Raw genomic sequence first — 14,751 nt, 5'->3', positions numbered from 1 at the left:
CTTTTACTTTTTTTTACTTGTTCTTCGCACTTGTGAAAATATTAAATTTTCCAACCCATTCGATGAAATATAACTGCAATTCATAAAGAAACAAGGAATATCCTCTATGTATACGTGTGCACAAAAGAAGGCATTGTCCCTGAAATTTTATTTTTAGAAAATAACCAATGTGTCGGTCATATTGAAAATTTGACTGAACACTGTCAATATTCACACAAACATACATACACAAAAATCAAATTTACTTCAGACAAATATTCTGATTAGTTTTAACTCAGTCACGGACAACTCAAGCGTTTTGAAGTAGGACTAACTGTATTGTTAACCCCAAAACAAATCAGCGTTCCTTCAAATGTTACTGGTACATCATATGATTCTTCTTATACCTTTATTTATTTACTTGAATAATTTTACAAATGGTATTACGTAGAAATTGATATCAAATAAATGTCATTATTTATGAACAGAATATTTTTTTATCAATCTGTACATTTCATCGTGTAGCTGGTACAGCATATCAAATAACGAATCCTAAAACTTTGGTGTCCATGCAGAACACGGATAGGTATTGGTGATCAGGAGTAGATAAAGAGTACATCAAGAGGCCAATGTTGACATCTCGGTACCGTCGACACCACAGCCGTCCCCAGTAAGTAATGCACTCACCATGTAACATAGATACGGTGAATATGTAATTGAGGTGGGTGAAGAGCTGCACTCTAAGAGAAGTGCGGGCGTACTGGTACCATTGTGTTTCAACACTATCACTTCACTTTTAACACTAAAATTACATCATAAGCGATATGATTTATGTTTTTAGTCGTCGTCATGTGTCTGAAAGTGCTGGTGTATTTTCGTTTGTGAGATCAAATTGTTTGCTTTTAGTTTCCACTTTCATTTTGTTGACTTTACTTTCCTGTTGACTTATCATTTGTAATTTGAATTATCTAATTGAAATCTTTATCACATTGAAATCTTTATCATATTTAAATCTTCATCATATTTAAATCTTTATTACATTTAAATTTTACCATATTTAAATCTTTATCAAATTTTAATCTATATCATATTTAAATAATAAAATAATCTTATTTCTGTCACGTTACAACCTGTTGACACCTATGTATGGCAATAACCATGTGGTGTGTAAACAGAAGTGGTCATTAGAGCAGGTTTAAATGTAATATTTAGAAATGCATTTTTCTGGGAGAGAAAAAAAAGTCTATACATCTTAACAAATGACTAACACTCTATCATTTTGTTGAATAAAACCTTTTAGACGGTCATTTTCCGAGATTTATAAGAAATTTCACTATCGTTAACTCCTCGAAGACTGGTTATGATTGTAAAGCTGAGACTATAAGATGCCAAAACGGAATCAATCTTATCCTACCTTTCTGTCTATTATACATATCCAGATTGCATGTGTCTTTGCATTTGGGTCCCATCCATGTAAACTTGTTTTCTTTTGCGTTTAACTGTTTAACTGATCTCTTCATTTATGGACTGACAGAGATGGACTGACAGAGACGAGAGACAAAAATTTGCAAGAAGGCATTGGATGATAAGGTCAAAGGTAGAGGATTAGTTTGATAAAGAAAGGCCCATTATATATATATAAATCGATTGATAGTATTAAAGGTTATGGTTTTCATTGACATAACAGGGACTAGTGCTGTAAATGTTATCTGAAGTTTTAATCATTATTTAAACCAAATTATGTCTTCGTTAGACTGGATGCATTATACTGAGGATACCTTATCATAAATTTACTATGATAGCTGCTGAGCAAATAGTCCTGGGCTCCGATTTCTCGAAACAAAAATGCAGACTTAAGTCAAAACTTCAGGTTTTCTCTTCATTACAACAGAAACATATATATGTTTCTATTATAACTTATGAGAAAAAAAATGATTTCAGTCAGTTTTTAACTTAACTTTGTTTCGAGAAATCGACGCCTGATGGCCTGACACTAACAAGATGTTAACATGGTAATGCTTATCTTTGAATGAATTAAGTACTTAATTTAAGTATCTGCAGTCAGTTGTAGCATTTATAATGAACTTTGGCTGAACTTTGGCTGAAATCTGCTTCAAAAGGAAGCCTGTATTGGCTCGTATAGATGCCTCATGATTGTCATGGCTCTTTGTAGATTCAGTTGTCCCTTAGTGGATAACCTCACTTAAATGCTTAAAGTCACTATTTTATAATTTCATCGGGTTATGAAAGAAATTGTGTTTGCAAACTGTGTGAATCCGCGAATCGGATTCTCACAAAAGTTTGCAAACACAATTTATTTCATAACCCGATGAAACTAAAAAGATAGTGACTTCAATGCTTATAATTAATTTTCCATGCTACTTTATATAATGAAATACGTTTACACGTACGATTCCATTGATTTTTCTAAGGGATTATTTTTCCAAATCAATATGCAACGTAAATGTTTCTAATGTGACGTCACGATAACGTCGAATTTCCGCGCCATTCCCGGATGGGAAGAATTGATTATTACTTATTAATACTTGAAATCTTAATGTGGAAGCGTTGGAAATATAGATTAATTCTTTAAAGATTATACTATGGGATGGTGTTAAGAGAAATATTGCATATATGTTTCTACTAAAGATTGTGCAGGTATTAGATGAAATTCTTGATATGCACATGAATCTATCGTTAGACTTTGTTGCAATAGTTGAATCAAGTAGATATTTCATGAAAATGAAATCAATTTAACTGAGAATGGGTAATAAATTGTGTCTCAGCGGGATCTCTGTCAGCATGCAAAATATCAACTTTAACAATTCATAGATGCTTTTTCCAAACAACTTTAATTTCAATTAACAATGAAAAACATGTAACATGTCTTCGTTGGAGCAGACTCGCCATCTGACAATGGGAGTAATTCAGAGAGGAGGAGAGGAGACCTATAACAGAGGGAGCTGACGGGTATGATAGTATGATGACTACACAGAACAACCACACGTCTTGTCGAATCTGAAAGACAAAATCAGCACTTTTATAGAAACTATTAACGATTTAAATGAAGTAAAACCTATGATTGATCTTTTTCTCACACTATAGAATTTTTGTTCAAAACTTTGATAAAATATTAAAATATGACGTGCAAGGCGAAAACAATGTGCAAAAATCAATATGGACATACAGTATAGCGTCTGTATTTTTCTCGTTTCTCATTACCTGCTGCTCTACATGTAATAGAAGATAAAATAAGACGGGTTTATATCCCTTTAATGTTGTGGGGTACCGCATGTTACTAACTCATGAATGGAGATTTAGCTGTATACCAGTTACTTATTTGTTATCTATCCTGATCAGGTTGGGCGGTCATTTTTACATACTTGAGTAGGTTGTGCAGTACCTGTTATCAACCTTGAGAAGGTTGTGCAGTACCAGTTAATTACTTGTTATCTATCTTGAGTAGTTTGTGCAGTACCTGTTAATTACTTGTTATCTGTCCTGAGTAGGTTGTGCGGTACCTGTTACTTACTTGTAATCTATCCTGAGTAGGTTGTGCAGTACCTGTTTAGTTACTAGTTATCTATCCTGAGTAGGTTGTGCAGTACCTGTTAGTTACTAGTTATCTATCCTGAGTAGGTTGTGCGGTACCTGTTATCTATCCTGAGTAGGTTGTGCGGTACCGTTACTATGTTATCTATCCTGAGTAGGTTGTGCGGTACATGTTAGTTACTTGTTATCTATCCTGAGTAGTTTGTGCAGTACTTGTTAGTTACTTGTTATCTATCCTGAGTAGTTTGTGCAGTACCCGTTAGTTACTTGTTATCAAACCTGAGTAGTTTGTACATTACCTGTTACTTACTTGTAATCTATCCTGAGTAGTTTGTACAGTACCTGTTATCTATCCTGAGTAGTTTGTGCAGTACCTGTTAGTTACTTGTTATCTATCCTGAGTAGGTTGTGCAGTACCTGTTACTTACTTGTAATCTATCCTGAGTAGTTTATACAGTACCTGTTAGTTACTAGTTATCTATCCTGAGCAGGGTATGTGGTACATGTTACTTGTTATCTATCCTGAGAAGGGTATGTGGTACATGTTACTTGTTATCTATCCTGAGCAGGGTATGCGGTACATGTTACTTGTTATCTATCCTGAGAAGGGTATGCGGTACATGTTACTTGTTATCTATCCTGAGAAGGGTATGCGGTACATGTTATTTGTTATCTATCCTGAGCAGGGTATGTGGTAAATGTTACTTGTTATCTATCCTGAGAAGGGTATGCGGTACATGTTACTTACTAGTTATTTATCCTGAGTAGGTGGGGTAGCCGCCGCTGCTTCCTACATAGCCGCCTGTATTGTACACCCCTGTACTGTAGGTAGAGGGATACGCTGTGCTGTAGCTGGGATAGCCTCCTGACATGTACGAAACACTACCGCCTGGATAATAACCACCACTTCCGCCGGAAATGTAGGTAGAACCACCGCTATAATAGGGACCCCCGCTGGTGATGTAAGATGTACTGCCATCAACGTATCCGCCTCCTAAGTAGGACCCGCTTCCTAAGTAGGACCCGCCTCCAATATAGGAATTGTCGTAATAGGCGCCACCGGAGGGGTAACCAACGCTGTATGTGCTGTAGGAGGGATAGGATGGGTAGTAATTTCCGCCGCCAATGATGTAGCCACCGCCGCCCTTACCCTTGCAGGGCCTACCTGTTAACAAGATACCACACATATCCGGTCAGATCAATACTTGGGTTTATCTATTTTATAACAAAATACTAAACATAGTTTTATGAACAACTTTTTATATCGTTTACCAGCTTTATTTAGCCCCCAATCTTAAAGTAAAACATTACTGTCGAATTTCTGGAACGGTATTTGAGAGTGGATAAAGTTCTCATTTTTATGTACATGTATTTATTTGCGTGCTCACAAAATTGTATTTATTTATCTATTAACGTATATACAAAATTACGGCGGCGTATTAGGGCCACTACAAAGTTTTATTTATCTTGTACGTACAAGATACTATCTTGTACGTACAAGATACTATTTTGTACGTACAATATACTAACTTGTACGTACAAATACAAGTATACAAGAAAAACTTGTACGTACAAGATAAATAAAATTTTGTAGTGGCCCTAATACGCCGCCGTACAAAATAGTATTTTTTAATCATATATCTATTCATTACAGACAGCTCTGTAACCACTTTCTGTGGGACATTACCCTTCATCATTGGACGAGGCCTGTATCCACCATATCCTCCGGCCTCGGCCAGCGCTATCACTACCACCAACACGGCTACACAAAACACGGCCTTCATTGTGATTATCCTGGTAAAAAGAAATATCATGTTTCTGTTTGTTTCCATTCTTCGTCCTATATAAAAGCAAGTTATCCAACAACGTGCCTGATTTATGTAGGAAAGTCAGAGGACATGTAGAAAATCAACCAACCTACGGTCTGGGTCGTATTTATCATAAAGATGATGAAAGTTCAAAAGTATCAAGACATATTCGTGATTTCTTCTTCATTGCTTTGTTTTGATTAAGGATTGACTTGGATAGATGTTTATGTTATGGAGATATAACACAAAATTTTTAATATACTCTAAATGTTTTTGTTATGGAGATATAACACAAAATCCTTTATGTACTACTAAATGTTTTTTTATGGAGATATAACACAAAATTCTTAATGTACTCTAAATGTTTTTGTTATGGAGATATAACACAAAATTCTTAATATACTCTAAATTGTTTTTGTTATGGAGATATAACACAAAATTCTTAATATACTCTAAATGTTTATGTTATGGAGATATAACACAAAATTCTTAATGTACTCTAAATGTTTTTGTTATGGAGATATAACACAAAATCCTTAATGTACTCTAAATGTTTTTGTTATGGAGATATAACACAAAATTCTTAATGTACTCTAAATGTTTTTGTTATGGAGATATAACACAAAATCCTTAATGTACTCTAAATGTTTTTGTTATGGAGATATAACACAAAATCCTTAATGTACTCTAAATGTTTTTGTTATGGAGATATAACACAAAATCCTTAATGTACTCTAAATGTTTTTGTTATGGAGATATAACACAAAATTCTTTAATGTACTCTAAATGTTTTTGTTATGGAGATATAACACAAAATCCTTTATGTACTCTAAATGTTTTTGTTATGGAGATATAACACAAAATCCTTAATGTACTCTAAATGTTTATGTTATGGAGATATAACACAAAATCCACAAAATTCTTAATGTACTCTAAATGTTTTTGTTATGGAGATATAACACAAAATTCTTAATGTACTCTAAATGTTTTTGTTATGGAGATATAACACAAAATCCTTAATGTACTCTAAATGTTTTTGTTATGGAGATATAACACAAAATCCTTAATGTACTCTAAATGTTTTTGTTATGGAGATATAACACAAAATCCTTAATGTACTCTAAATGTTTTTGTTATGGAGATATAACACAAAATCCTTAATGTACTCTAAATGTTTTTGTTATGGAGATATAACACAAAATCTTAAATGTACTCTAAATGTTTTTGTTATGGAGATATAACACAAAATTCTTAATGTACTCTAAATGTTTTTGTTATGGAGATATAACACAAAATCCTTAATGTACTCTAAATGTTTTGTTATGGAGATATAACACAAAATCCTTAATGTACTCTAAATGTTTTTGTTATGGAGATATAACACAAAATCCTTAATGTACTCTAAATGTTTTTGTTATGGAGATATAACACAAAATCCTTAATGTACTCTAAATGTTTTTGTTATGGAGATATAACACAAAATCCTTAATGTACTCTAAATGTTTTTGTTATGGAGATATAACACAAAATCCTTAATGTACTCTAAATGTTTTTGTTATGGAGATATAACACAAAATCCTTAATGTACTCTAAATGTTTTTGTTATGGAGATATAACACAAAATCCTTATTAATGTATTCACAAAATAATATTTTTTGTTATGGAGATATAACACAAAATCCTTAATGTACTCTAAATGTTTTTGTTATGGAGATATAACACAAAATCCTTAATGTACTCTAAATGTTTTTGTTATGGAGATATAACACAAAATCCTTAATGTACTCTAAATGTTTTTGTTATGGAGATATAACACAAAATCCTTAATGTACTCTAAATGTTTTTGTTATGGAGATATAACACAAAATCCTTAATGTACTCTAAATGTTTTTGTTATGGAGATATAACACAAAATCCTTAATGTACTCTAAATGTTTTTGTTATGGAGATATAACACAAAATCCTTAATATACTCTAAATGTTTTTGTTATGGAGATATAACACAAAATCCTTAATGTACTCTAAATGTTTTTGTTATGGAGATATAACACAAAATCCTTAATGTACTCTAAATGTTTTTGTTATGGAGATATAACACAAAATCCTTAATGTACTCTAAATGTTTATGTTATGGAGATATAACACAAAATTCTTAATATACTCTAAATGTTTTTGTTATGGAGATATAACACAAAATCTTAATGTACTCTAAATGTTTTTGTTATGGAGATATAACACAAAATCTTAATGTACTCTAAATGTTTTGTTATGGAGATATAAACAAAAATCTTAATGTACTCTAAATGTTTGTTATGGAGATATAACACAAATCTAATGTACTCTAAATGTTTTGTTATGGAGATATAACACAAAATTCTTAATATGTACTCTAAATGTTTTTGTTATGGAGATATAACACAAAATTCTTAATGTACTCTAAATGTTTTTGTTATGGAGATATAACACAAAATCCTTAATATACTCTAAATGTTTTTGTTATGGAGATATAACACAAAATCCTTAATGTACTCTAAATGTTTTTGTTATGGAGATATAACACAAAATCCTTAATGTACTCTAAATGTTTTTGTTATGGAGATATAACACAAAATCCTTAATGTACTCTAAATGTTTTTGTTATGGAGATATAACACAAAATCCTTAATGTACTCTAAATGTTTTGTTATGGAGATAAACAAATCTTAATGTACTCTAAATGTTTTGTGTTATATGGAGATATAAACACAAAATCCTTAATGTACTCTAAATCCGCGTAGCTTTTCTCAAAAAAGTTTGCAAACAAAATTAATTTCAGACCCCGATGAAGTTAAAAAATTAGTTACATCAATGCTTATAATCAATTTTTCAGAATACATACGTTTAAACGTACGACTCCATTGATTTTCCAATGGATTTTTTTAAATCAATACGCAACATCGACGTCTCTATTGTGACGTCACGAAAACGTCGGGTTTTAGCACCATCCTCTAATAGTATATGAAGAAAAATATCTGCCAATCAGAGAGTTGGATTTAGTATGAAAACAAATAAAAAAATTATCTTAGATTCATATATAATCAGTAGAATTAAATCTAATCCGTCAAATTTTCAAATTTCTTGCAGGACTCTTTTTTCAATAAAATTTTTGCGCCGTAGTTTCAGTCAATCAAAGATGGCGTTACATACGACAACGTCATTATTACCGTTATACTATGATAATATACTTCAAATCTAATAAATGCTCGTTATAAGTTGTAACTCAACTATTATAAAACTCTTATATTAACTTATATCTAAAGCTGTTTATCATTAATCATCATTAATATTACAAAGCGCAACGTAACACGGCAGAGTGAAATACATTGAAAAACAGTGTTAGATAATAAAATATATGTAATGAAAAAATGGAACTGAAGAAGCTCTCTTTGAGGAGATGGCAATGCTGCTTTTTGCATTTCATAGATAGGAAGCAACGGGGATTTTTTTAAATTAAAAAAATGGATTCGATGAAAGTATTTCAAAGTAAAAAGTGTAAATTCATAATATGTTACGGCTACAAGATAGAATCAGTAGAAGAGAGATTAAATAGATGGCATCTATGTCAATAATACCGTAGATAGCAGCAGGTTAGCTGTTATAATAGGGCAGCAATGCAATAACGAAAGTTCCCAAAATCATCCAGTATTTCAAGTAATGGCATTTAAATAGCAACATTACCACGATAGCAGCTTATGAAATTCTTGCTATATCTGTTCATATCAATAAAACGTATTGTTTGATCAAGAAGGAAAGAAATATAATTCTTTGAAAAATGATAACAAGTTATTGAAAATTGCATAGTTATAAAAAAAGTGTTGGTTGCTTTGTAGGCTTACCTTATGACGGTCAGTGTACGCGGATCAGGAGGGTATGCTGTGATCACCTAGGTATCCCCCTTATATATAACCCAGTTACTGATGACCACTGGCTAATACACAGTGATTGATAGTATACATTTCAATGTCCTCATACACTCACTTTAGTTGTCAAAACAAGTCACTGCTCCCGGCCTTCTTTGGACGGTCAAAGGGTCAGAGATCTATTGGCCATCCACTTCCGGGTTTCCATCTGGATACAATAACTTAGGTAACAGTTGGCACCTGTTAGCAGCATGAGCATTTGACATTAACGAATCGAATTTCTACAGTGATTTAAGGAATTCATTGTCACTCATGTATTCCATTCCAACGTTTTGGCATCCTCTAATAATTTATCTACATTGTCATTTCAAAAACATTAATAGATAAGAAGTACATTTAAAATAACAAGTAATACAAGCAATGCAAAAAGCTATGCTTTTAATGTATAATTTAAAACATCCATACCTGATTAAGGACTGAATTTTAAATTTTTATAATTACTGTACATTCATAGATTGAGTGGAATATTGTATCTAGAGATTCACTTTTCCGTCATATCAATGCTGTGACGTCACTGTTGGAGCAGTCAATCAGGTGCATAGTCTATGGCACAAGCTATTGCTGGGAATATGGCTCTCCATATTGAAAGGTTTTACCAGTCGTGTAGCAAATAAGATGGAATTGGCGTAGTCTTATTGTGTTGTCAATGTTTATATATCCTCCTGTAATGTGTAGTTTCAAACATATTATTCTACAAGCTGTAATTCCATACAAAAACTAATGTCAGTTGTTCCAGTTTGTAGCCATTACACTTGCTATTACTTACGCGGGATATATTCAATAATTGAACAAATATTTAACATCATATATGTAACTTATCTGAAAGGTATCACGATGAAATCTAACATTTGTAATTATTCTGCTAAATTTAGGGAGGAGCATTAGTCTAAATGTGAATTATATAGGAATATTATTTAATAGAAAAAAGTATGACGTACAAATGTATGTATTTGTTAAACCAATTGGTGTAGTATCATATCAGAAAGAAACCATATTGGTATTTTGTCCAGTTTCTTTCCTATATTCATTATAAGTTTGTTAATTATCTACGAATGTTCTGATTAACATCATAATTATTTCAGCTCTATCATCTCGTTTAAATATATTATAATATGACGTTTATTTATTTTTTAATCCGTGTATTCTGTTTCATTCGAAAGTTAACTGAATAGAAATTGAACGTGACCTGACAAAGATGGCATAAAAACTAGTAAATGAGAAAGTTTGTGCTAATTAGACCGTATCTAATATATGATATATATAAAGGCTATAGTCCCTAATAAAGTGATGATAATTCAATCAATTCGTCATTTCATGAAGTCTGATTAGTTATTGATGACGAATGATAATGCGACATATCAATTACGTGGACTTTTCCTGCTGAGAGGAGGTCACCAGACCGTAACGATAAACGAAACAGGTGAAACAATAACTGATTGTCTTGGCTGGGAAAAGTCAAGGTTAACAGAAGAAGAATTTATGTTCATCTGCATATAATGACTGTTTAATAGCATAACATATTAATATGAAGAGATGATATTCGTATAGATTTACTGAGAAATGTATTTTATTAAAGGAATATTACCGAGGCTCTAACTGACGCTATGCATTTATGACCCTGGTGGAAGTGTAATATGAAGGTCTATTTGCCCAAAGGTGTAATATTTCCCGAGAGTTTGCCAGAGGTAATATTACATCTGAGGGTAAACAACTTCATTTCACATTGCCACCGGGGATATAAATTGTTTATTGTACCGAAAAATCACGATTCGCTACTCTGGGTTTAATATTAGTTAAGTTTGCGATGAGTTAAAAACTGACGTTTTACATGTGTACGTCATTGTCATTCTGATGGGGAGATAACTCCGTGTGAAAGACTGGCGATACGCGCCCCTTGGAATTACGATGTTTTTTTCACCCAAGGGAAATACGACGTTCTATTTCCCTGTTAAGTGATGTGTATGTGTTATAAACATGAGGCATAAACTTGATCATTCCAAACATTTGATACTATTTGCAGTAAAGAGGGTAAGCGAGTAATCATAGTCAAACCAAGAAGAAAACACATATACAAGAAAACAATTACGATTTTTGATGATTGTAAAGTGATATCATAGAACATCAGAAGCGAGTGTTTACATTGTGTAAAGTCTGTATTGTTGTTAATGTTTATAAAGCCCCATAAATGTTTATTTTTTACTTTAATTATTTCTAAAGTCATTTTCATCAACACCGGTGGATTTCAAAATATTTCGTCTACATATCACTTAAACATCAACTAAATAAAATAAAGCAGCATGGATTTGTAGGAAAATAGAGAAATCTTGTTTACTGATTGACCATATGACACGAGCATGTAAGGTTATGGAAAGTGTCTTCATTAAACACCATAAACTGATGTAACATCTTACTTTCACCTGGCATCAGAGGTCAACACTCCGAGAGCAAACCACCTCGGGCATTACGATTCCAATAAATGGACACTTATAAAACCTGAAGGGCCGACCTTACCGTGTCCTTATTAAGGAGGCTTATATTTCTAGTTTGTTAGAGTGGGTAGTCTAAGCTCGGTAGTTATTGTGTATTCTAATGAGCAGATCAGCGACTGTTGCATCAATCTGGGCATGGTCAGTACATGTTCAAAGTAGGAGATCTGTTCGGCACCAGTGGACAAAGTACTTTTATTTCCAAAAGTAGCTGATATAAAACTATGAACCAACTAAACGAAATGCGTTGTTAGAACATCTGTATTTGAACGAGGTTCTTTGTGTATGGGATTGAAATGGATTACGAACATCATACCTTATATAGAGAAACCCTTGATGACATCTAGTCTGACCAATAGTTGTGGAAGAAGGAAACACAGGATAGGTCATCACATATCTATCATTAATCCAGGAACTAATGACATCATAAAATGACTAAGAAAATGCGTACTTTGGCTCTAGCTATGTTGGGGAGGAAATATCTAAAAAAAAAAACACAAAATTATATCGCTAAGTGTAGCGCCCACCAATTTTTTTTATCTTTTTGTATATTGAGGATGAGTTTTTAATTTTGTTTTATGTTTTATTTTTCTGATTTTGTTGTTGAAATATGGATGGACAAATCGATAGTGTGTAAATATTGTGATATTTTCTTTATAAATGTTTTGAATAAGATGCATTTTATCAATTCTATCATATGAACAAACCTATTTCCCCTTTACCAAAGGTTAACATCTGGCACCTGCACAATTTTAAGCATTACACCTTACATTATTTCAGATAAAGTTATCTAAGTACATATCTGGCGAGCGACATGCGATAAACAATATTTCCTTAATCTGCGACATCTTTATAATAAAGATGAAATGTTCTTGTTTTAAAATCTTTCTAAGAAATGAATCAAACATATTTTTGCTTTGTAAAAAAAATCGCATTGAAATACAAGGTTTCACGGTAAAATAAAAACGATATACTTTACTCCTGTGAAGATATCGATTTTGATATTTTCACTCGATTTTGACCAATCGGAATGCAGCATTGACGGTAAAAATGACGTCATATTTTTGTGTAGAAATAGGACTTATGCTCACAAAAATACGACGTAATAATCACAAGGGCAGCGAGATAACAAATGTAAACAAGAAGCCTAATGGCCTTAATGGTCATCTGACCACCTTAGCAATATAATCATAGTCGTATTGGAAATTAATTAGATATGGTGTCAAGGTTGCTATCTTCGATTTAGGGTCAACCACAGATGTAATAACACTTTGTCAACATCATATCAGTATAATTCAAATAGTTCAAAATGTGTTTTCAAGATGATGGTTGTGGGTTTCAGGCAAGTTCAGGCGCACGACGGACGATGACGGACGAAACATGATGACTATAGGTCATTTTGACCTTTCGGGTCAGATGAGGTCATTCTGACCTTTCGGGTCAAATAACCTAAAATAAAATATTCATTGTTTCTTGACGAATTCTGGTAATACTTCTTTACATGAGGTTGACCTGATGCAGAGAAGCCCACTTCTCAGGAATACCATTCATAGAAGTAAGCTAGTTATTTTTCTATTGCAACATGCGTTAGTTTACAGTTTTGACAATATCGTTACCACACAATATTTCTGAACAGCCAATGACTTTTATCACATTACCTTGAGAGAACTTCTAATCAAATGAAAATAAATTGATCTAAGTTGATATCAGTTCTCATTGAGAAAAGTTAAATAATATTCTGATTAAAATGTGTTCACACCGAGATTGCGATAATATGACTAACTACCATAAAATATCATTATATCAAGATGTATATATTTAATTTTAGTCTCTGATAGGAATGTCGCGTTTATTATTGGATAAGTAAATAATTGTATATAACTGACGTAACTATGTGACATTTTTTATTATGTCATGAATTTCTAATCGAACTTCAAATAAGAGCTATAACGTTTTAATTTGATCACTTAGTATCTACTTTCTGATTGTTGTTGATCGAGCACTTTTCCAGTCGAGGTCACTGAAGGATAACTCATCAATCTTTGTCAATGAACCATGAAAATTATTTTATTGATGCTAATGTGACCGCAAATATTCATTCGCTAGCCGAAAAGACTCGTTGAATGGATTTTTTCGTTGGTTGACATAGATCCACAGCGAGCGTGTGATTCGCCTATCGATCCGCTAACACATGGGACAGTCTGAGGAAAGAAAAAATAGAAATAACGTAGGTTAACTCCATATTGAAATCGTCCGTTGATAGTCCTAATTGGTACGAGTGTAATACGGCACATTATCGCACTCCCTTTCTTGTTCTGGTTCATGTTTAAATAGATATTGGCTGTCTTAAGGCTTAAGACTATATACCAGTGAAATGAATTGACATAATTGTATTATCTTAACCCAAACGAGCATTTTTCACACTCAAAATGTAGAAATATACTATAATATTGGCAGATGATCTGACGTAACCATTTCAGCTTATAATGGAGACATACCTTGTCTAAAATACAACTCGGGTTCAATCCCAGACATGACCAATGGGGATCATTACAGGTCTTCCAGGATAAGGGAAAATTATAGGCGGTCTTGGGAGATGATAGTAGTTGATATGGTTCCAGGGTCCGAAATCGATATGGAAATTCCCGAAGTCAAAAATAGCCGCGGAGACCTGCAGTAGGGACAATGACAGCAACAACACGAACTGGAGGGACGTCATGGCGTGTGCTCTCTAGGGAGAAAAACACAGTTCATACATGTATGGTTATTGTTGTGATACTGTATAAGCTAATAGTCACAGGGGGTTTGTCCAAATTCGCGAAATTTAATACCTCGCGAAATGTATCAAAATCCTGGTTTACGTATTATAACCTATGATAAGATTGACGCTAAGGCTACAAATAAAATTCGTGAAAATAAAACACCGCTAATAAGTTTCAAACAATGAATCGCGAAAATTTACAGCCG

At 32.8% G+C, this 14,751-nt stretch overlaps 1 protein-coding gene across 1 annotated transcript; it reads right to left on the bottom strand.

Moving 5' to 3' along the window:
• Positions 1–2,810: 2,810 nt before the first annotated feature.
• LOC138320093 (prisilkin-39-like) lies at positions 2,811–9,310 on the bottom strand. The gene is made up of 4 exons (XM_069263168.1): positions 9,215–9,310; positions 5,219–5,325; positions 4,280–4,696; positions 2,811–2,997 (listed from the first exon to the last, which is right to left on the bottom strand). The coding sequence occupies exons 2-3, from the start codon at positions 5,313–5,315 to the stop codon at positions 4,287–4,289; spliced, it is 507 nt and encodes a 168-aa protein (XP_069119269.1). The 5' UTR covers positions 5,316–5,325; positions 9,215–9,310; the 3' UTR covers positions 2,811–2,997; positions 4,280–4,286.
• Positions 9,311–14,751: the final 5,441 nt, after the last annotated feature.

Source organism: Argopecten irradians, chromosome 3 (genome assembly GCF_041381155.1).
Source record: "Argopecten irradians isolate NY chromosome 3, Ai_NY, whole genome shotgun sequence".
Classification (NCBI taxonomy): Eukaryota; Metazoa; Mollusca; class Bivalvia; order Pectinida; family Pectinidae; genus Argopecten; species Argopecten irradians.
The sequence above is the reverse complement of the archived record's forward strand: the minus strand, read 5'-3'. Positions and strand labels throughout refer to the sequence as shown.

Coding starts and splice junctions, on each gene's coding strand:
- LOC138320093 (XM_069263168.1), bottom strand. CDS start 5,315: ATGAAGGCCGTGTTTTGTGTAGCCGTGTTGGTGGTAGTGATAGCGCTG. Junction 4,697..5,218: donor GCCTCGTCCAATGATGAAGG/GTAATGTCCCAC, acceptor TCTTGTTAACAG/GTAGGCCCTGCAAGGGTAAG.